At 47.2% G+C, this 22890-nt stretch overlaps 11 protein-coding genes across 11 annotated transcripts; 7 read left to right on the top strand and 4 right to left on the bottom strand.

Annotated features, from left to right (window-relative positions):
* Positions 1-146: 146 nt before the first annotated feature.
* On the bottom strand, positions 147-1006 carry N7503_008029 (SDR family NAD(P)-dependent oxidoreductase; the record flags this gene model as incomplete). Its single annotated transcript, XM_057067576.1, has 3 exons — positions 147-176; positions 224-386; positions 438-1006. The coding sequence occupies 3 exons, from the start codon at positions 1004-1006 to the stop codon at positions 147-149; spliced, it is 762 nt and encodes a 253-aa protein (XP_056918431.1).
* Positions 1007-1571: 565 nt separating this feature from the next.
* Positions 1572-3525, top strand: N7503_008028 (flavin-containing monooxygenase; the record flags this gene model as incomplete). Its single annotated transcript, XM_057067575.1, has 3 exons — positions 1572-1898; positions 1946-3408; positions 3465-3525. 3 exons carry the CDS (start codon positions 1572-1574, stop codon positions 3523-3525), a joined length of 1851 nt encoding a protein of 616 aa, XP_056918430.1.
* A 734-nt stretch (positions 3526-4259) lies between these two features.
* Positions 4260-6316, top strand: N7503_008027 (fungal specific transcription factor domain-containing protein; the record flags this gene model as incomplete). The annotated part of the gene is made up of 3 exons (XM_057067574.1): positions 4260-4348; positions 4383-5661; positions 5714-6316. 3 exons carry the CDS (start codon positions 4260-4262, stop codon positions 6314-6316), a joined length of 1971 nt encoding a protein of 656 aa, XP_056918429.1.
* A 445-nt stretch (positions 6317-6761) lies between these two features.
* On the top strand, positions 6762-8456 carry N7503_008026 (cytochrome P450; the record flags this gene model as incomplete). Its single annotated transcript, XM_057067573.1, has 4 exons — positions 6762-7070; positions 7125-7387; positions 7446-7548; positions 7596-8456. 4 exons carry the CDS (start codon positions 6762-6764, stop codon positions 8454-8456), a joined length of 1536 nt encoding a protein of 511 aa, XP_056918428.1.
* A 232-nt stretch (positions 8457-8688) lies between these two features.
* Positions 8689-9015, bottom strand: N7503_008025 (uncharacterized protein; the record flags this gene model as incomplete). The annotated part of the gene is made up of 1 exon (XM_057067572.1): positions 8689-9015. One exon carries the CDS (start codon positions 9013-9015, stop codon positions 8689-8691), a length of 327 nt encoding a protein of 108 aa, XP_056918427.1.
* A 1068-nt stretch (positions 9016-10083) lies between these two features.
* Positions 10084-10757, top strand: N7503_008024 (P-loop containing nucleoside triphosphate hydrolase protein; the record flags this gene model as incomplete). The annotated part of the gene is made up of 2 exons (XM_057067571.1): positions 10084-10141; positions 10195-10757. The coding sequence occupies 2 exons, from the start codon at positions 10084-10086 to the stop codon at positions 10755-10757; spliced, it is 621 nt and encodes a 206-aa protein (XP_056918426.1).
* Positions 10758-12502: 1745 nt separating this feature from the next.
* Positions 12503-14535, bottom strand: N7503_008023 (uncharacterized protein; the record flags this gene model as incomplete). Its single annotated transcript, XM_057067570.1, has 5 exons — positions 12503-13222; positions 13299-13821; positions 13877-14077; positions 14150-14235; positions 14320-14535. 5 exons carry the CDS (start codon positions 14533-14535, stop codon positions 12503-12505), a joined length of 1746 nt encoding a protein of 581 aa, XP_056918425.1.
* A 3304-nt stretch (positions 14536-17839) lies between these two features.
* N7503_008022 (zinc finger protein) lies at positions 17840-19183 on the bottom strand (the record flags this gene model as incomplete). The annotated part of the gene is made up of 1 exon (XM_057067569.1): positions 17840-19183. The coding sequence occupies one exon, from the start codon at positions 19181-19183 to the stop codon at positions 17840-17842; it is 1344 nt and encodes a 447-aa protein (XP_056918424.1).
* A 561-nt stretch (positions 19184-19744) lies between these two features.
* Positions 19745-20668, top strand: N7503_008021 (uncharacterized protein; the record flags this gene model as incomplete). Its single annotated transcript, XM_057067568.1, has 1 exon — positions 19745-20668. One exon carries the CDS (start codon positions 19745-19747, stop codon positions 20666-20668), a length of 924 nt encoding a protein of 307 aa, XP_056918423.1.
* A 157-nt stretch (positions 20669-20825) lies between these two features.
* N7503_008020 (uncharacterized protein) lies at positions 20826-21635 on the top strand (the record flags this gene model as incomplete). Its single annotated transcript, XM_057067567.1, has 1 exon — positions 20826-21635. The coding sequence occupies one exon, from the start codon at positions 20826-20828 to the stop codon at positions 21633-21635; it is 810 nt and encodes a 269-aa protein (XP_056918422.1).
* A 304-nt stretch (positions 21636-21939) lies between these two features.
* Positions 21940-22736, top strand: N7503_008019 (DUF3716 domain-containing protein; the record flags this gene model as incomplete). The annotated part of the gene is made up of 2 exons (XM_057067566.1): positions 21940-21955; positions 22015-22736. The coding sequence occupies 2 exons, from the start codon at positions 21940-21942 to the stop codon at positions 22734-22736; spliced, it is 738 nt and encodes a 245-aa protein (XP_056918421.1).
* Positions 22737-22890: the final 154 nt, after the last annotated feature.

Raw genomic sequence — 22890 nt, 5'->3', positions numbered from 1 at the left:
AACACACAATCTGTGATTGATTTATTAGGGGAGATGTTGAATATTGTACTTGATTTGAAATACGGCTAATAGGATTGTAAAATGTCATTTGGTCCATAATATGTACACAGATCAATCTTATATCTATTCATCAATAATTTAAAAGATTACTGGTAACCACCATCGACGTTGATCACCTAGGACTCGTTAGTAGATGCCAAGTGGAACAGGAAAGGAGACATACACTCGACGTCACATAGCTAGACACGTTGCTAAGGAGGAACAGGATAGTCCTGGCAACTTCCTCTGGCTGGGCGACTCGCTTGAGGGCTGTTCGTGTGATGAGTCGGTCATTGACCTGCTGAACAGGTCCTAAGGCCGCCATCAGCGCGGTATCAACCACGCCCCTGGATTCATGTCAGTTATATCACCCCAGATAATAGGCAAGGTGCACTTACGGCGCGACAGCATTAACTCTAATATTGCGTGTTCCTGCCTCCTGTGCAGCGCACTTTGTCAAAGAGATCACACCCCATTTTGCCGTTCCGTATGGCGCATTCCAGGGGGTTCCTCTCTGACCTGCAATGCTAGCGACATTCACAATACTTCCCCCATCCTTGATGTGACGTAACTCTGCCTTGAGACTATTCTTAATGCCAGTCAGATTGACATGCATCATGGCATCCCAGTCCTCGTCTGTTATGGTGTCAAGGGCATAGGCCTTTCCTGACCATCCCTGTGTGCCAATCCACCCGGCTAGGTTGGCCGCGCCATCGATGCCGTTGAATTTTTCCGCTGTCGCCTTCACAGCGGCCTCGACAGTGGTAGAATCTGACACATCGACTTGGAAGCCCAGTGCCTCAACGCCTAGTCGAGTCACTTCGTCGAGCACCTCCTGTGGGAATCGCAGGTCGAGGAGTCCCAGGTTGGCACCTTGGCGGGCGAGAAGGAGGGCAGTGGCGCGTCCTTGCCCGGCTGCTGCGCCGGTGATGACGAACGTTTTTCCTTTTAAGTCGCTGTATGACATATTGTTTGTTTTAGGGTGATGTTAGGTCTTGATAGATTGGGTTGATAGTAGAATTGCGGTTTATGATCGAGTTCTGGATGGCAGGCTGTATTTAATGCTGTTCCCCCCTACATGATGGCAAGTCACCCCGCTCTACATCTTTCGCACTCCATCCGAGTCCTACACAATCATGCATGTGCTTTACGATGAAATTAGCCGAGCAGTATGCCTGGAGTGGTGTAGGTGTTCGGAACCGGAATGTATCTTAGTCTAAAATCTTTCCGAGAAAGCTCCCCGCGGAACGACAATGAACAACTCTACATCTCCAACTGCAGGTATTCAAGTCAATCAACGGAGTTGACCCGGTGTTGAATACAACCACTAGATAGAATAGCCGAATTATGGCGAGATAATTGGTTTGTCTGCTAAGAAGGTGGGGTGATGTAGTTGCAGAGTACATACTTGGGTTATATATAATTGAGCCCCGGGTAGCAAAACCAATAACATACCTACCTGATCTTATTCTCAACCTTGGAATGACCTGAGAAATTCTTTCTAAATCTGATTCACTAAAACCCCAATAACCATGGCAATCCAACACGATGGCAAAAGCCAGGGACACCCCGATCTCCCCCCGGTCGCAGTCAAACCTATTGAATCCACTGAGGCCTATCGCACCAAATGCCCTGTCGCATACGAACTCTCGAAACTGCCTTTCAACCACCCCCGCCGATTAAAGGTGATTGTCGTTGGAGCGGGCATCAGTGGCCTGTCATTGGCACATGCAGTTGAAACGCAACAACTCAAAAATGTCGAGCTGGTGATTCTTGAAAAGAATGCTGGCATAGGCGGGACATGGTACGAGAACCGGTATCCGGGGTGTGCCTGTGATATTCCGGCGCATAATTACCAGGTATGTGTTCTTAGGTGTTTACAATGATTTATTCTAATGTATTACAGTTTACTTGGGCCCCCAACCCGAAAACATCGTCATTTTACATTACTGCTCCCGAGATTCTCGAGTATCTGGAAGACGTAGCAGACAAGTTCCATCTGACGAAATACATCCACACACACCGAAAAGTGACCGAGTCTCGTTGGCTGGCCGATAAACAGGTATGGCAGGTTACCAGCAAACGGACAGACGGCCGGCGGACTGTCGTCTCCACTGCCAATGGCACAACGGAGGGAGAAGTCGGAGAGGATATTGTGGAAGAGTGCGACGTGTTTATCAATGCTAGTGGCTTCTTCAACAACTGGCGTTGGCCTGATGTCCCTGGACGCGAGGAATTTCGTGGGGTGATGGCACACAGCGCAAATTACAACCCAGACGTGAGCCTGCGAGGGAAACGCGTGGCGGTGATTGGCAATGGCAGTAGCGGGATTCAAGTGACCGCTGCGGTCCAGAAGGTCGCCAGCCATATGTCGGTGTATCTTCGGAACCCGACCTGGGTCACTGGAAACATGGCCTCTCGCTTCATTCCCGCAGGCCAGACAAACCTTGTTTTCGACCAGGAGCAGAAGAAGAAATGGGCATCCAACCCCAAGGAATACCTACAGTATCGCAAGGACGTAGAGAAGGAACTCAACATTCGGTTCCCTCTCTTCATTCGAGATACTGCTGCCCAGGCAGGGGCCCGGGACTTTACCGAGAAGGCTATGAAGTCTAAGTTGGAGCAGCGACCTGATTTGATTGAGCGGATGCTGCCGTCATATGCAGTGGGTTGCCGTCGTCCTACCCCCGGGGCTGGCTATCTCGAAGCCTTATGTGAAAACAACACCGAGGTCGTCTGGGGCGAGCTAGATCGTTTCACGGAGAAAGGAATTCGCTCTGCAGATGGGACGGAGCGCGAATTTGATGTGATTATCGCGGCCACCGGATTTGATACTTCATTTGTCCCCAGATGGCCCATCATCGGAGACAAGGGCATCAACCTGCAGGACGAATGGCAGAAGAATCCAGCCTGTTACCTCTCGGCTCTGGCCCAGGATATGCCCAACTACTTTGTGTATCTAGGCCCAGGGAGCCCGGTTGGACATGGCAGTCTCATCACCTCCATCGAGCGCATTACGCTCTACATCTCGGATATGATCACGAAACTGCAGCGGGAGAATTACTCATCCTTCCAACTCAAACCCAGGAAGGCTTTGTCATATCAGTCGCAGATGCTAACCTGGCTGGATAAGACTGTCTGGGGTGATAATTGCCAGAGCTCGTTCAAGAACGGCACAGTCACTGGGGGGCTCCATGCCTTCCACCCCGGGTCTCGTCTGCATTACTTTGAGCTGTTAAGGAGACACAGATATGAAGATTTCGACTGGACTTCGCGGTGTAATGACACGGATCTCGAATACGCTTGGTTCAACAATGGGTTCCTGTCCCATGAGTTGAATCCTGTGGAGGGTGAAGAGGTGGATCCTACGTAAGTTCTACTTTATATCCATCTACAGGCTAGCAACATGCACTAACTATCTTTAGGTGGTACTTGAACCAGGAGGAAGATATCCTCACCAGCTTCGTAAACGCTGAGGCTTTCTGAGGCTAAAATAGCTCTTATTGATGTAGTATCTGCTAGCTACCTCTATTTCATTCATTTGGCTCTCTAAATTATATCTATCTCCATAATTTCCAGTTTACAGTCTACAGTATTGAGCTTATATTCATTTATTCATCGATATACTTCATAACCAGTAACCCTACGGGCCCTTCTGATCAAGTTACCAAGGATGTGCTGGGCCCCCAGCCACGCCATACTAGTAAAACCTGCTTCCCCGCATTTTGAATATTCGGCCACCGCCCCTTCTTTTCTCCCCGCACTTCCGGATATGTAGACCGGAATCAAAATCATCTCACTTCCAATTTCAGAGTGAAGACGCTAGCTACATGCATACACATCATGAGGGCTTGAAATAGACTATCTTATTTAGGTTATCTCCAAGTACCTACCAAACCACCATAAACAACACTTCTCTCCACAACTTTTGACATTACTAACATGGCTGACGCTACGCCCCCTCATCGTCACAGATTGGACACCCAGCGGAATCGTCGAGCCAAATACATTCCACGCGCATGGTACGGGCATTATCCAAATGTGCAGCAAGTATGCCTAGACTAAGAGATACGAACAGCCAGGATTGTCAAAGGCGGAAAGTGCGAGTACGATGAAATACCCCTTTGTATCCGGATCAACTGAACTGGAACAATCAACTGATGGTTTTCAAAGTGCTCTGGAAACGAGCCATGTCTGAACTGCAGCGCTCGTGATGTCCCATGTCGGTATCTGCCCAAGATGGATGGCCTCAGGAGGCGTCCCGGGAAAGCGCGAGATTCCAGGCAAGTGTCTTCTCCCTTCATTCTCGGTTAGTAGTCTTTTTTTAACAAAAGAACAACCAGCACTCGACAAGCGAATACCCGTGAACCAGACAAAGAAGATACTGATATTTTGCGCAATACATCAAACAGGGACAAAAATGCTCTTTCATGGAGGGAGAGACTCTCACAGCTCGAGGTAGAAATCCAAAAGGTCACCCAGAAAAACACATCTCCTCCAACATCCGATCTCTGGTCCGAAATCGAGGTTTCATCTGGCGTGTTACTTGCAGATTCCCACTCCCCTCACTCTTTGGAGAACCAATCCGATCTGTACAAATGCGACATCCAGGTTCCCCCGAATGTATCCATTGCCTCGCAGCTAGCGGTATTGAGAGCCACCATGCGTGTCCCATCAGCCTCTCAACAGCCTCCACTAGACCGCGCAGCACGATTGGCAAGGCCGTTTCCCCTTGAACTGCCCCGCCCACGACGTGTTCGCTATCTTCTTGATGTCTACTTCCGCGATATGGACTCATTTTTCCCATTCTTGGATCGCGAGGATTTGAATAAGCGCGTATTCAGTGCATTACATCTGCTCGGCTATTCTGACCACGCAACTATTGTTGATGTCGATGAAGACAATCACATATTACTGGCAGTATTGTGCAACGTTCTTATGATAGGCGAGTCCCTGGATCCCGATGAGCAGAGCGAGGATACGCGACCGGGGTGGACGATATACATGCGAGGTAGAAAGCTTCTGCAGCACTTCTCCTCTCTCCGGGGTTCCAACCTGGACTTTATCTGCTATCATACGCTTTCCACATTATACCTACTTCATTCCGAACTGATTCAACCCGCTGCACAGGCAATTCGAACGGCCATCCAAATGGCCATGTTTTCCCGGCTTAATGATCAGTCTGTGTGGGCAGCTTGCTCGGCAGAGCAAGTCAATGCCCGAAAGCGATTATGGTGGACCATCTACTTTCTTGATAGGCGCATCTCACAGCGGAGTGGGATGCCGTACACAATCCACGATCGCGATGTCGCAGTTGATGAATTTAAACCCAGACGGAATATGGCGGCGATGGACTCTACCGACTCATCGAAGGATGGAGACTATGTGCAGGCATTGATTGATCTTGGTCGTACATGGGGATATATCTGGGATACGTTATTTGCAGCGTCTGCTGCCAGTCAAGTGGACTGTGACGAGATCGAATTGGCTGATGCTCGAATTCTTCTCATCCGACGACATTTGCCATCTCAGCTCAGCTGGAGTACAGATCATCTGGTCTCTACGTACCTAGCACAGAATGAAGCGGAGCCTCAGATTCGTCGCCGTCTAGCGATGTTCGTGGTAAGTCTGGACTAGAATACATACATACTTAAAAAGCGACTAACTCATGCAGCGAATCAATCTCTCACGGATGATCATTCGCCAAAATCCACTATGGCCATGCCAAGGAAACAGCGATATGAAGCATTTTTGCGCCCTGGTCGCACATGATACCATCGAAGCCATCGCCCTCTACATTTGGGCATGTGGACGAGTGCGACCATCCGGCTTCTTTTTCATCACCTCCCTTGTTGAATGCATGTACCATCTTATGTCTGCACTGCAGGATCCAGCCCTCAAAGCGGACCACGAGACTGCCTTGGAAGCATTTCGGATTGCCGATCAAGTGCTAGAGGATCTATCAAAGACGCTAAGTTCTGCCAGCCGGGCGCGTGCAGCGATTCAGTCCATTATTAATCCTACTGGAGGGGCCCCGGCCAATAACGAACGAACAGAATCGTTGCAACCTGATAACGATTCCCATAGCCCAGGGGGTAGTCAACACACAGCAGCCAGCTCGCCTAGGAATGACGAGGCCAATGAGGCCGGGCCAGGGAATGTATCAACTGCTCATCCTGCGCAGGGACAAATTGTCCGTAACGATGTGCAATTTCTCAGAGGCTTAGCAGATAGTTACCGTGATTTGGATTGTGGTACTTTTGCATTACTACAATAATTTATTTTATGCTATCCCATCATTCTATCTGTATTTTCAAGTCTTTGTGTTGCATAAATCTGCTCTATTCAATCATTTGCCTGATACCGGGTTTACTCCGATGATCACTCCACACTAAGAACGTCTCCTCCTATTGGATTACTGAGTACTAGAAGTGACGTAACGATTGTTCCGGTCGCACCCCTCTCGGCATTCGGAATTGAAAACAAGGAATTGATGCCGTATTCATTCCGTTCGGAAAATACTTCGGACGTTTCCCCCGCATTAGGAACAGTTGACCCAACGTCCATTCGAGCGGAGATGTAATGAATTGAATAGATATTTATGCGCATCAAGTTATGTACGACTATGCACATGTGAAGGTATTAAAATATGAGGAATTTGCCATTAAATTGCCAATTATTGCTTCATTGACATCCCAATAAGTGAACAGGCTGTATCCAACATGGGTCTTTTAACGCAAGCCTATCTTTTGCTGCGGGAGAATTGGATCTTCCTTGTCCTTGCCCCAATCGCATTCCGTCTCCTCTACAACAAATACGGGCATGGATTGTCCAAGATTCCTGGTCCCTTCTGGGCCTCGATATCAGACATCTGGCTTTTAGTGCATTATACCCGACGAAAAGGACTTACAGAGCGCCAGATGCATGAGAGATACAACAGTCCTCTGCTACGCCTGGGACCAAACACTGTCTCGGTTTCGGATCCAGAGGCAATTCGTGTCATCTATGGATGGAAGCCTGTCCTAAAGAAGGTAATTATCCTTGCTAATATTATTGAATCGGATTGATTTTAATGGCATCGATAGAGTCGGTTGTACATCTCCCAGCAAGTCACCACCGAGCATGGAAATGTCTTGGGTACCCTTTCGTCAACTCGAGATGAGGACTGGCATTCCAAGCTGCGACGACCCGTAGCCAACGCCTATGCACTGAGTACGCTGGTAGAATACGAGCCACTTGTGGATTCAACAACGCGTACATTTGTACGAGAGGTCACGGAGCGTTTCGTCAAGACGGGCAAAGAATGTCCGTTATCAGACTGGCTGCAGATGTATGCCTTTGATATCATGTCAGTAAAACTTACCATCTCCTTTGTGAAATATTGGGTGGCAGCTAAACCTGGATAGTGGCGAACTCACCTTTAGCAAACGATTTGGATTCCTCGAATCTGGAAAAGACCTGAACGACATGATGTACCATACCGGACGAGCAATGGACTACATTGGTATTGTATGTGCTTTGCCCTTCCATAGCGAACCTCACTGACCTTTGAGCAGATCGGCCAAATCCCACTGCTGGACGAGTATCTCCGTCTCAAAGGCTTCGGACATATCTTACGGAAATTACGCAAAACTAATGCCCAGATGAAGTTTACCGTGGCCCAGATCGGCGAACATATTACCTCAAAAGATAAATCTCGACCAGACTTCCTGAGTCGCTTCCTCCAAGCCCGCGAGAAGTACCCTGGTATTATGACGGATGGCCAATTGGCAATGTATACGAACACAAACGTTGGTGCTGGCTCAGATACAACTGCTATCGCACTGCGAGAGATTATCTACCGACTTCTCACGCATCCTGGGAGCAAGGAAAGATTCATTTCTGAACTGCGAACGGTATTACAGGAGCGGAATGCAGAGGATGCCGACCTCCCCGTGACATGGGCCGAAAGTCACAAGATGCCGTACTTTCAGGACTTTGTGAAAGAGTGTCTGCGATTATGTCCAGCACTAGGACAGATAATTCCACGGGATGTTCCAGAGGGTGGTCTGACGCTGTGTGGGCAGTATCTACCCGAGGGCACCGTGGTTGGGTGCAACGCATGGACCGTTCATCGGGATGAGGAAGTCTTTGGTCCCGCGGCAAGCGAATTCAGACCTGAACGATGGGCGGAAGCCAGCCCCGAGAAGCGCAGGAATATGGATAACTCGTTTTTTACGTTTGGGGGTGGGCCGCGGGTGTGCATTGGTAAAAATATCGCCATGCTCGAGATTAATAAGTTTGTCCCGGAGATCTTTCGACGGTTTGAGGTTGAGATCGTCGATCCAAATCGTTATCAACGGTTACCGGGTTGGTTGGTTGTGCAAAAGGGGCTGGATGTCGTGTTGAAAGAGAGGAAGATGGGGCTTTCAAGTTAGAGTATTCACCGCAATAACATCAAGTACTTGAATCATTGGTCGACATGAGTAGAAGTGAAGCCCTGGTGTGTCTAACTATATTGGGAGTGTGGATGATCTAGGTGAGAATCCGCACCCACTTCTCATCTCTACCTCCACAGTCTCCAAACTTCACCCATATCACCCTCACTCACTACAAGGTCAGATTCAACGCCATTTTGGAGCTCAGGCTGCATTTAGAACCGACTGCGCCCTATCCGTGGCTAATTTGCGGCCAGTAATCGAGTGGGGTGAGAAGGGTGAGTGCGCAATAGACAGCGTGAAAATCCTGGTTCAGGACGTAGGCAATGTCGAAGGGATCATTGGTGGTGACAGCGCATTTGAGGACATCGATCTTCTGGTCAAGGATAGATTCCCAGGTATGGTGGGCAATAGCAAGAGCAGAGCCAGTCATGATGACTTTGCTAGAAAACTTAGTGGAGTAACAATAGCCCAGCTGACGTTGCGAGCAGGAAGTGCGAGGACCCCAGTTAATCTTTGGAAGGTACAGCACAGACGCAGAGATCAAGTTGAAAATCATTTGAAGGGTGTTCTCGGCCTTAAGTAGTGCCGCGCCAATGTGTCATACCGCGAAAATGACTCCTCCGACGCAAGGGTTGGCGGCTGCAAGATTCCAGTTAGGATGAACGTGCTGCTGCACGCTTCATCGTAGTCCGAATAATCTTTATTCCTCTTTGATGTACTGTATATTCGCAGGCAATCCAGACTCTCCACCCCGCGATTTACCGAGCAATCAGACCCGTTCCGAGATGGATCATAAAACAAGGCCGTCCTTTTATTCACTGCGATAATCAACATTGGAAACAATTGGATTGTGATGAAGATCGCCCGAGGCGTCTTATAACTGGGTGGTGGAGGTTATTGGAGATCGCATCTGGGACACCGAGGTTTTCCGAAACTAAGAAACCTGCTTTGGTGCGGGGATCGACACAAATCGATCGGCAAATCTGTCGATCAATGAACTATCGAAAGCCACTACAGTCCACCCGGGTTCTCGTCATATATACAGACATATGCAAGGGGGCTGGTCTCCATCGATGCTGAGCCATCCGTATCTTGTTAGCCGGTAAATGCGTTTCCTGGGCAAAGAGTCATATAATCTTGTGTAGGTTCGGCCAATTGGTCCGCTGCATCGTTTTCGAAATTTCTCACTGCGGAATGAAGCGGTAGGGTCCACTTAATCCTCGATCGATAATCTCTTCGCACAGTAATATTGCAAATAAGTTTTACCACCACACATGCGTTACCTCGGTTTTGCTCCTCAAAACAATTGCCTAGATATAATTTCTATCAATTTTCGCTATATCACCGAAGGTGACTAATCTCCCTTTTACAGATTGAGCCCCCAGATAAAAAAGCACTATCATGTGTATGTCTACACAAGAAAATGTCCCTGTCGATCGAGGACTGTGAGATGACGTCCTCGGCATGCAAGGGCGCCGATCTCGATCAATTTCGTCCGCCGGTATATTATAAATACCATGCCCTTTCACCTCACCTTGTCTATGCAGACTGCTCCCATTCTTCGTTGTAAATTCTTCACGTCTTATCGCCTATCCACCAAAATATACTGCTCAAATTTGCAATCATGAAGCTTTTCCATTATGTCTGTGTGATGACGAGTATTCTGGCTGCTTCCACGCAAGGTAAATCGTTCATACATTTCCGAAGACCATGTTGATCTGATTCATACGTGTAGCCGATTTCCTCCTGCCCATCGAGGATGCTTTTGCTATAAGTGGCCGTGGAGTCTCTGTTACTGGGAAAGTGGAACGTGGTTCTGTGAAGATGGGAGACGAAGTCGAGATCGTTGGTTATCGTTCCTTTCGTTCGGTTTGTGCAGATGTCGAAAATTTCAATAAGGTTCAGGGTCAAGTCACCGCTACCGCTGGTGATCAAGTCGGGGTGTTGCTCAGGGGAATAAAGCGCGAAGATGTCGAGCGCGGTCAGGTAATGGCCACTCCTGGATCTATAAAAGCATACCAGAGCTTTGAAGCTAGTGTGCACCTCTTCGACCAGGAGGACGGCGGTGCTACTATTGTTAAGAACTCTTCGATAAGATTGCAGATCCGTACCGCCTCGCTATCAGGCCGTGTGCAACCGACAGGGGATGCTGATAAGATCAAACCGGGAGAAACAACTCATGCAAAGATTATTCTTGTTAATCCAGTGGCCCTGGAGGAGGGCCAAGAGGTGCTTGTGCTGAACAGGAATGGGAAAAAGATTGGAACTGCAACTGTATCTATGCCCCTGGATTCGTGATTCTTAATAAGATGATCGATCTCTTTTCTTTTCTACCTTGGTTTTTACTCTCTACTGCAATCACTATTCGCTATACTAAAACAAGACCTCGGGGGCGGTGTATCTAATAACAGGAAGGCCATCCTTTCGCCCCCAGGAACCACAGCAAGTGAAAAGTGACGTGCCACGTTGTCCGTTGTAGAGTTCAGTGCGCATGGCTTGCGAATGTCGTTCTCCGGTGAGGCTTTTCTAATTCGTAGTTATACATGCCTTGGGGTCCCATGGCAAATTATGTACTCAAATATACCAGCCTTTGACTTGCATTTTTTAGTCTAAGGGCGTGCAGTGCTATTACTTTCCAGTGATGTTGTATCTGGGAAACACGCTCGAGGTTTGGGAAAAGAAGTAAGAACTAGCGAGATGAAAATCGCCAAGTGTTACTAAGAGCATCCTACTGATATGTGACTTGATGCATTTAGCAGAAGATCTTATCCCGCCTGGTTCGCGCGGGAATTCATCGGCAAATCCACTGGGCTGGTATAGATCCAAGCATACTCACTGATGGGTTGGGAACGCGGTGGCATTACCCTGATGGGCTTTCAATGAAGCCCTACTCCTCTTGCAAGTTCACCCATTCTTTCATCACGGGCACTATCGACATAATGACCAAACATGCGATCGACTATAAGGATATAGCCGCCATTACTTGTATTGGTAGTGAGGGGTCAAGAATTACTACACAGCCAGAGTTCGCGAAGTGGAACCCACAGACAACGCCTAAATGCTTGTTTAACGCTCCTTATACAATCTCGACTGCTGAAATCAGCGGAAATGTGTTTCCTTCGGACTTTGAAGATTGGAAAAGGTATAGGTCGGACAAACGTGAGCTGATGAAGAAAATCGTCATCACCCATGATTATTCGATCTCACATTCTGAGGGTTTCTCAGTTAGAGTACATCTTCAAAATGGAAAATCCCTCCGACAAACCGCTCCTTTTGTTAAAGAACTTACCCTTAATCGCATGACTTGTGATGATCTGAACGCAAAGTTCTGGAAGTGCGTGCCATATTCTGCAGTTCCTTTATCCGGGGCAAAGCTCTGCAGATTGATTGAACTGTGCAAAGGTCTTGATAACGTATCAGATGTACGAGACTTGGTGGATGCTCTGACACCATAGCCTCTTAGTATCATGATTTACTCAGAGCATTTGTGTCATTCGCTTGGCTCTGCAATCTTAATTATCATAAAACGGTCAATTAACAAGCAATACTGGGACACCACCGTTGCAGAAGAAAGAGCAAAAGGTGGAGATAAATGATGACATCCACATACATTGAGACCTTGTCCTATCTTGCTTGGTCTGTAAACCGGGTCACTGATGTGGTACTATTCCCCCTCCATCTTACATAATACATGCTTCACTAGTTGAAGTTTGCCAAATGAATGGAATCAATACAATATGGTACGTAGTGTAATGTTCAGTAGCAACAAGGAGGTGAAAAGGATCTACGAAGATGAAGTCTAAATAGTGGCAGGATGAAAATGACTAGTCCCAATCAGGACATCAACATGAAGGCATGGACGTCTTGTTTGTATGCTTGGTATAGACATATCCAATACTAATGAAACGCCGTATGTACCCATTTGTTGCCTATTTGTCCCTGAAGTACTGGTATTTCTCCTTGTATTGAATACATATCAAATTGGTAATGGACAAGTCGAGTTAAAGCACATGCGGGCAGAAACTGTATTTCTCGCATGCTTTTTAGGTGGCTAATTGATCCTTTAAAGCAAGCCCTTCTTGAGTCTGCTCATGTCCTTTTCTTACTGGATCCTTTCGTTTCTTGTCATCCTCCACCTGCTCTTCTTTGACGGACCTCCATTCAATGAAAACTGCCCCAACAATGGTCAAGCAAGTCAAGGACAGTGCCAGATAATAGACATCAACGATAGCATCATTGTATGCAGTTCTCACACCTATTGCATATTCATCAGGGATAATGTTGTTGATCCCCAGAGCACCATTATCCAAGACTGTTTTTGGGTCTAGACCCGGCACTTGCTTGGTCAGATTGCGTGTCAGTCGATTCGTGAACATGTTCTGCGCGATCGAAAGAGCCACGATTCCACCAAGCTCTTGAGTGAAACTAAGAACTACTAGTGCAGTGGCGACTGCAGAATCTGGAAGGACTGTTTGCACAGCAGTGTAGGGCTGTTGGAATGCTAGGCCAACGCCGATCCCATATAGGATTTGATATGAGACCCACTCGGTAGGTGGAGTAGTCGGGGAAAACGTGGTGTAGAGGCCTGTGGCGATGGCCATAAGAACACTACCTAGGACCATTATAGGAGTATAATAACCGATTGCTGTGGTTAAAGGTCCTGCAGCAAGAATGGCGAGAGCGAAGGGGACCGCAGTAGGGAGGTACATAAGACCTGATTCAAAGGTAGTGGCGTTTCGGATTGCTTGGAAATAAATAGGCAGCTGTTTGTGAATCAATTAGTCTTTTTGCGTTCCAGTTATATGGATGATTATGAACGGCAAGAGGAAGCATACTCACATAATAGGCGGTCACAAAAAGGGCCGCGGAGTTACAAAAAGTGAACATAGCGCCAAGGGCGACCGACCGCTGACACATAAGTTTCAAAGGGAACATGCTATCCTCTCCACTTCGGGATTCGACCGCAAGGAATACCAGTAATAGAACTCCAGCTAGGACCCAAAGAAGGATGATTCTCCAGTTATCCCATGTATATTCTGTTCCCGCCCATTCCAAAGCAAGGATGATAGAAATTGCCAACGGGACAAAGATTATGAATCCCACAATATCTAGCTTTTTCAGCTTCTCCTTGTTTGGTAGATCGACATGCTCCGGGCGTTGTATATTTTGGACAAAAAAGAGCACGGATAGAATGACCGCAACACCCACAGGAATTATGATATAGAAGCTGATTCTCCATTCCGAGTATCGAGCCACTGCACCACTGATTACTGGGCCGAATGCTAGTGCAATACACTCAATACCGCCCGACACAGCAGTGTAAATCGGTCGATGTTTAAGCGAGGTCGTGTTAGCGACAATACTTTGAATAAAACTTAGCTCATGAGTACGATTGAGAGTTCTTTGTGAGGACTTACATGCTGCTACCAGCAAAGACGCCAGCTGATCCTAAACCACTCAAGGCACGTCCGACTATGAATGCTGTTGAATTAGGCGCCGATGCAGCTACTGTAGAGCCAATGACGAAAACGAAGAAGGATACCATATAGGCAAGCTTCATAGAGTAAAAAGAATATATCTGGCCATAGATGAGGACAGTGGAGCAAAACGCTAGCAGACTAAGGGTTTGTACATATTAGCATCGATCGAGGGCTGGATCGACAAAATTAGGAACCGTAGGAAAGACCTACTATGAAGTTCCATACCACCCTATCTGATTCAGGCTGCCGAATTCGTCTGAAATCACAGAAGTGAGTGTCGCCACGCAACTTGAGTCCTGAATGCCCACCAAGAGGCCAAAGTCAGTAAATCAGCCGGGCGGGGTTGCGGCAGTTGGAGGGGAAAACATGATATTGCGTACATATCCAACAAAGAAATCTCCAGCGACAATTGAAAGGAAAAGAACAGCGAACCTCACACCCTTCGGGCGCGAGGGATTTTCAACCTCACCGCCGCTATCCACGGTCGGGTTGGTAGGGGCTTCCTTCTCGGTGGCGGTTATCGTGTTCATTGTGGCCTGATCGATGCGAGCGAGAAGGGTGACGAGGTCATACTTCTCAGGGATATTAGGGGCCATCACATATGGTTGGTTCAAAAATAACAGCCCAGGGAGAAGAAGAGCTCGCGAAAAAAGAGGAGCGAATTCTCCAATGATTACCTTACCCCGGTCAAAAGATCACCTGACTAGAGTAGTTCGTACAACTTGAACATAAAATTTCGGCTTAATGCCTTGATTGTCCTCCCGGAACCCGCCTGACTATAACGCGTAACCCGGGGTTTGAGGGCTCTTCGGAGTCCGGCGGCCGAGCTGATATACCCTGCATAGAGTAGAACTTTCGAAAACCAAAAGACCCGCCATTCATGCATGATATATGAAATTGCCCCTCAACCGACGGGGTTGCTATCCTAAGAAAACACGAAGACACATTTTCCACCGTATTCCGTATGCTGGTTCAATGCCATGCCCTATCTAAACTGGATTTCCCCGTTCTACGTTGTATGAGTCAGTACTATTGCAGGCGCCCACCCGACGAAAAATTGCGTTGTTACCGGATCTTCCCACGAATTGATGGGGCATTTTTTATAATTCGGATGCGGGCCATCAATTGGCTTTAATTGGCAGACTAAGTACTGCCAGCGTAGGTAGGTTCGGCCAAGTGAAAAAACTGGCCAAAAGGCCTAGGTGGTATATCCGCAACTTACCACACCACACCACCATACTTTGATATATACATAGTTAAAACATGTTCAAGGTTATTGGTAGATATTTTTCGCACAAACAATTCTCTTAATACTCTATATAACATCCCTTGGCCACACGTACGACACCTAAATTTCTTCGCATGTTCAAAATTAGGCGAGTGAGGGGACCTATCATCGGCCTACTCTTGCGCGCCCGAACTCATGTGAATTCTGAAGTTATTCTGCTAAACTATAAACCGAGGTCAACAAAATAGAACTAGATTTGTTTTAAGTGCTTCGAGATAAGAGCTAGTAGTGTAGCCTCTCCCCGAACGCGAGTCTTGGTCCCTTTATCACTAACTCCGTCCGTCCACCAAGCTAATTTCCCGCCTAGAATATTTACGAAATATCCTTAATAACACCTTATGGTCGATAACATTTCTTATTAGGTCTTGAGTTCGAATTGGAACACCCAATAGGCGCTAGAATTCGAAGTTCGCTAGATCGAGTTATGATCAAGAAGTATCCATTTTTTCAACCTGATATCGTCAATTTGCATCAATAAATCGCAATACGCGAATGAGAGGAGATTCAATGGTGTAGAGTTGAGCACGCTCCGATAACGAGCGTTACCGAATTGATACGCCTTAATACAATATCGCCACGAATAATTCTTACTGAAGAATAACCAATCTGGTGAGATTTAAATATCAACCTTGTCATGGTTGTCAAATCGCTCATGTAGCTATCCATACCAAAGGTTCACAAAAGCAAAAACATACAACAGTCAGGATTCGCATGTGGTCACCCACCATACTACTAACTAACCGACGTGTGGCTTAAGTACGGCTGAGCGGACGGGAAGCCCTGTTCTCCACACCCTATGGTCGTATGTACATGGTAGTGTACTAATGAGGTTTATAAGAGTGGCTATTTGTTAAACGGGAAGACAATATACCCCTTTCACGTCTTTCCTTGTATATAGGCCAATAAAGCCAGGCAAAACCCACAGATGAGCAATATCTCCAGTCATCATATAAAATTTGCCATTAGTCAAGTTCGCCTTCCTCGTACAGCCTATCCATCTCCTTGAGACAATCGGGCGTTTATTGAACAATCATTATTACTCCTACAGCACAAAGCAACCATACGAAGCGCCATTGCAGGTATTAAGTAGTATACTGAATAATTTGTTATTTTCTGCTGTGTATCGCGCGGAACAGGTGTTCGGGGCTTGCTCTTGACATGACTCACTATCCTCTACCTGATCCGGTTAGTGTACGGAAATGTCCGCATCGTTAAGCAAGAAAGCTTGACGTTGACAAATTCGATGGCCTCGACATCTTCAATTTGATGCAGAATATGGCTGACTTATGATTGAAAATGGGGTTTCTTTCACTAATAGATCGTAGCAGTGGAACAGCTAATCAGTTTTAAACGAACTGCAGTAAGTTTTGCAGCTCGGCCAAAAAGACCAAGTTTCGACATCAATTTCGACATCAAGGATCCACTATTGATCTCAATTCAGCCTGGATCGATATATAGCGTAGTGTGGCTTGCCCAGAAAATCTTTTAATTTCCTGGATAACGTCCTTGTCAGCGTTGTTTTTGTCTCTACAAAAATCTCTCTTTTAATCAGATTGTGTCTTTGCATACTCTACTGAACCCATGGGACCATCTGGGATGTGGGTTTCGGGATAATGCATCCAGTCCTATAAACCATACTAGCTACACGGTTTTCTCCGTGGAACCTCCCAGGCTCTACACGGCGGATCTGGGATTTGGCATGGTGGAGGTATCAATTGGCATCACCGTGGGACTATCCATCGCAGCTCTAATGATCCATCCATTTGGAAAAAGGCGGAGTGGACTGTTCGCTTTTAGGTTGCTTGAATTGTTGTGTTGTACGGCGTGCTATACATAGATTTCGTGAAAATGCTTTGAAAGAGCAGTATTTCAGTTATATTGCAACATAATAGGACCATATCGTCGGAGAATACTCATATCGCATTCAAGGAAGCACAACTACATCTGGACCCTTGGTTACCCGCACATCACCAAGTGTGCGGTCAACGAGTGTTCCCTCTTCAATAATTAGTCATAAAAGCTCCTGGGCCAAATATTTCCAGCTAATAGACAGACAGATTCTCAATTAATGCCTTACGCGATGTAGATCTTCACCTGCGTTGAGTGAGCTAAGCCCGACACGACGACCACAACCAAATGCTGCGAAAGAGGACATCATACACTTGCTTTGTCACAAGATCAGACAGGAAATTCACGTCAATTAATGAGGTTGGTCTGATAACATTCAAGGTCGGCTGACGGATATGGATACACCGATAATCCTTGCATTCGCTGCCAATAGTATCAACATTCAGGAGGCCTATGTGCCAGCTAGGGGAGCGCATGAAAGAGACCAGGTGTTATATATAATCTTGAAAATGTACAATAAGTCAAGTAAGTAAGATAGATGGCATGCGGAAAGGTTGATTGATGTGAAGATAAACCATCGGATTCAGTAGTAACTAAGCTAACGAATAAGACTCGAGTCGATTAGTGCAGGCGTAAAAGGATAAAGCTATGCACAAGTGCTAACAAGAGGAGCCAGGCAAGATAGACATACACAAAGAAAGGTAAGGCTTTAAAAAAGGTGCCGAGAACATAAGCTAGGCTTCGTGGACATGAATATGACAAGGTCACTGCTTGAAATCGCGGTGGCCGTGACCAAGACCCTTGCTGATACTCTCCCGTTCCCTCTCAATACAGCCATCAACGAATTTCAAAGGAAGAGTTGCGAGCCTTGGATCCTTTCCATTCAAAACACTGGTTGCCATCAGGAGATATTGCGTAATGAACACTGCCCAAATTTCTTGTTCTAAGTCACCTTCCATTAATGGAAGTGGGTAATAAGGGTCATTCTCGAAAAAGGACATCACTAGATGCGATACCAGTGCCTCGGGGCTCGCCAGGGCGACGGATTCGTCCCAGATATTGCACAAGTTGAAGTCTAGCATCCATAAACGGGTCGTACGCTGCTTGAAATTGACGGACATCACAGACTCGATATCTGTGTGGGGAGACAGTGCTGCTACCTGCTCTGGGGACATATTCAAAATACATGAAACATCCCGTGCGTAGGTTGTATAGCCTTCACTTCCTAAAACAAATTCAATATCATACCCGTCAACATGGGCAGCCCAGTGGACGAGAGCTAAAGCTTCACCCATAGCACCAGCCATCTTGTTGATAGGAAGGCCGAGGTCAATCATCTGATCAAGATGTAAATTGAAGTTTCGCAGGGTGAAGTTTGCAGATGGAGTAGTTGTGACTCGACGGCGACCGAGGTAAACCCGAGCAAGACAGTCACGATTAGTCGGATTGGCAGCCACAAGGGTTCGAGATGGTTCTGGGCAGTACTTGTTGATGAGGGCCTCACGAGCAATTTTTGGTAAAGGGAGGATCCGCTGAGAGATCAATGTCATTGCCGGGAACGACACTGATTCATGCGTAGTGCTGAAAAACAGTTTATTTTCGTTCCACCACAGGTCGTTTTCCTTTGTAACATAAGAGAACAGCTGTGGAACGCGGCATTCCATTGGTTGGCTAGAGTTCTGATGCTTTTGGAAAGCCTGGCTGATACTGTAATGGGCCTTGAAATCGGCCCAAAGGCTGTCTTCATATGACGTCTTGGCAATTTTCAGAACATACCCTCGGCCAGGCCTTTCAAAGACAAGGCCACACTGGCCAAAGCCAATGGCACGATATCCGACGGAGCTCAGGAGCTGTTGGCTCTGCTGGAGACGGGCGAAAGAGGAGGCGGTACTCGTAAACGACTCTGGGGTGAGCACTTTCAGGAGGATGTTCTCCGGGGAAATGGTGGCATCGAGAAGATTCAGCTCTCGAACGACCATATCATTGTGCTCCCTGTCCAACAGAGTGGAGAGGTGATTGGTCAGGTTCATATCGGCAACAAAGGAGGAACTTGCAGAAACAGGGGACTCCTCGCTGGAGGACTGCTTAGAACGACGAAGACGATCCATCACGCGTGGTTCAAAAAGACACAATGATACTGTGAAGATGTGTTACCAGATGACAGAATGAACAGAATGGGAGGTTGAAAGCCAGGGGAGGAAGGTCTGGGTTAATAATTGCCTTAATCCGGTCCGATTCTGTAGTCCGATTCTGTATTTGGCAGAGGCGCACGAGACCATGGACACAGTCATATCCAGATACAATAAAGTTTACACGGTTGGAACACGTATTGGCTACAATATGGAATTGCTTTTCACACAACGGATTCAGTAGAGAGCAGCGTTAAGATTCATATGGCTTCCATGTAGACAAAATTGAAAACAAAATCCCAAGGCCATCCCGGGGATCACCTTGGTTAAGATCAAACTAAGATTACGGTAGGCTCATGGTATGATCACGGTTTCCTTAGAGCCGCTTCCTCACTGTGCACCTTCCATGGTTAGGTTCATTCTACTAGACCCTTTTCAGGCCATTTCATCTACCCTTATCTCTTCATCCTTCATCTTTCACCCTTCATTTTTCAACCATCGTCCTTCACTATCATCCACTTTGACACTGTGACCTACAAGATGTTCCCATCTACCCCAGATCTTTCGTCTCCGGCTCCCGGGCAGTTGGTGACTCCGCCGCCTTCTCCGAGGAAGCGACGACGCGTCCTGAGGGATTCTGAAGAGACCAGTGGCAGCATGAGTCTCGAAAGATACATCCTAGCCAGCGATCCTTATCGCAGCACAAGCCTACCCGACCCTCCTCCATACCCACTCTGCATTACTTTTTCTCCCGAGTTGACCACTGTCTTACGGCCGTTCTATAGTGAGGTTCGCGAGATCCTCCGCAATCATGGCTTCCCATCTTCAGCCACTTTGGAGGCGGATATCTTCTGCAAGCCCGGCTACCCAGGGTGGGATGCTGAAATGAATCTCCTGCGAGTTGTTGTAAAAGGCACCCAGCATACTCAACTCCGTTTCGGCCCAGCCAAGGACGAGATCATGAAACTCCTTGAGGAGAAAGGTATGATGGACTTCAAAGTGGAAATTGTCAACACCGACCTCTACCATGTTCCATCTTTTTTTTTCCTGGCTAGCATGGACCCCCTCGTCGTCGCATTCGAGCGCACAGCAGACGAGATCATCACCATCCTGAACGCGACGATCCCACAGCGGTGGCGGATGGTGTGCCCCTTCAATATCGGTACCATCCAAGACAGGGCACAGCCTGCGATGGCTGTACTTGTCAAGCCTTTGACAGAGGCAGAATGGTCTATCATCAGGTCGCGCATCAGGGAGCTCATCGATGCGGTGCTCCCAACAGATGTCACGTTTGACGTGGAATTTGTTCCAGGGGAAATTTCCTTGCTTGGCTCTGGTTCTGACTCTGGCGGCGAGTCTTTCATAGACCGAATTACCGCGGTCCCTAAGATGGGAGACTCAGTGGGTATTGCGGACCAGAACAATGCTGGGACTCTTGGGGGTTTGGGTGGAACTCAGACATGATGGGGTTGTACACCGGGGCTTCTTGACAAACTACCATGTTATCCGTCCATCTGTGTCGGAAAGGTACAGTGAACCTTTCCTCAATGATCTGGATCGATATGGAGCAACATTCGATCGGCCTCTACCACAGCCAATCTATATCCATTCTCTTCCAGGCATGGATCGCGATGAAACTCTCAAAGACATTGAACGTTCAATCTGTGGAGTCCAGGCCCAAGAGGTATCACTCTTGGAAAAGGCGGAGCAGCAGAAGATGGTGGGGGAGGTGAAACCAGGGCTTCGACAAATGCTGGAAAGTTGTCAGCCTCTAATCAAGGATCTCTTACGACAGAAGAACCTAGTGGAAAAGATGCCGATCATCCTCGGAAAGGTACTAGTAACGTCGGGCGCGTCGTTGCTTGGGAATGCCCTAATGGATTGGGCGTTTGTTGAGGTTTCCAGTGAAATCGAGAAGCAATTTTTCCACCCGAATGAAATGTTCGAAATCCCGGCCAAAATCAGGCCACATCTTTTCAAAGAGATGCAACGTAACATCACACTACCAGCTGGGTTTAAGCTCGATACCCTTGGTTCCTTAGAATCAGGGGAGTATTGTGTCAAGATCGGTCGTACCACCGAGGTTACATCCGGAATATGTCACGGAGCCAGAGCACTTTGTATTTGGGAGGATATTATAGTGCGGTTCACCCACGAGGGTGAGGAAGTATCAATGAAGAACAAGCCGAGCCAAGAATACCTCATCATCAATAAGAAGCTGGACGCCAGGGATTTCGAGGAGGAGTGTTTTGCTAAGAGTGGTGATTCTGGTTCGTTCATTTTGAACGAAATGGGAGACTTGACAGGCATATTATTTGGTGGTATCAAGCGCCAGTGGGCTTTTGGGGGTATCGCTATGAGTATGGCTGATGTCATTGTCTCGATGAGGCTCAAGCTTGGAGCCTCGGTTTCTCTGTGGCTGCCACAGTAGCTGTTGTGGATTTCCAGTCTGTTTCTAATTGTTACTATTGCTAGTATTGTTAGTTTGTTGTCAGTATTTTGCTTATTTTGCTCGGAACATGAATGAGACTAAATCTTTCCCATTGCTGATAACCTTCTCTGTTTTCGTATTCTTCTCTTATCATAACTTCATACGTTTCTTCCACTACTTACAAGCTCACCATTCACCCAGAAGTATTCAATGAGCATCTAGCCCGACCAGATAAGACCAAGCTAATGAAGATTTATTTGATTACAGACTCTCCCCCGGCCTTTCCAACAAGCATTTTGACGCAATGTCTGACCCCCCTCGTGAGTTTGTCAGATATATTCCAGTGGAGATATTCCCATGAGGCTAATGCAAAACTTAGAGACGAATACCGAATATGAACTTCCGGCTCCAACGATCAACGGTACCAACCTGCCTCCTGGATTCTGGGCCATCGCCGCCCAGAATCCAAGTACGATATTGGCCTATAACCCCAACTGGAAACGCGCCATGGCCGAGATTAAGAAAGGGCGCACGCTGATGAACTCTATGTGTCACCTACCTCTCCTAAGGGAGCCGGCAGTTGTACATAGAACAAAGAGATGGAAAGATCATTGGCCATGGACGGGAAAGTGTTTCAGCGACTTCATCTCTAGCAAAATGTCAAACTACACGGGGCTACTGGCCCAAGCGACCGGTGGATTACTTGATGGAGACGATGCATGCCACCACTGCCAACAAGGAATGGGCATGTTTGATGGGTGTGTCCGGGTCCCTGGTCTTGAAAACTGCGCCAACTGCCACATAGGTGGCAAGAATAAGCGATGCAGCTTAGGAAGCGGTATTCTTCCCCACATGACGACTCGACATGATGTGGTAGCAGGAGGGCATATCTCAAACGCCCAACAGCTACTCGACAGGGCCAGAAAGGAACAAGCTGATCTACAGTTGGTTCTTGCAAAGAATCAGTATGTCGTAGACCAGATGCAGTGTGTCCTCGACCAGGCACGGGATATGCTTGACCGGACGCAGCGTATGCTGAGCCAGAAAACTCAAGAAGTCAACGCCTTGATTGATGCAGTGAACGATGAATCAGATATATAGGCATCAAAAACCTGTTTGGCATCAGTAATACACTTTTTCTTTCACTTTGACCTTATTTAATTCACTGAAATTCAATATTACTGTGGCCTTATTATGATCCTAGCGTCATCCTAACCAATGTCACCCCGTGGCACTGGGACGCGTTCTCAATTTT

Source organism: Penicillium pulvis, assembly GCF_028828015.1.
Source record: "Penicillium pulvis strain IBT 33274 chromosome Unknown contig_7_segment1_segment0, whole genome shotgun sequence".
Classification (NCBI taxonomy): domain Eukaryota; kingdom Fungi; phylum Ascomycota; class Eurotiomycetes; order Eurotiales; family Aspergillaceae; genus Penicillium; species Penicillium pulvis.
This window is presented reverse-complemented; position numbering and strand designations above follow the sequence as displayed.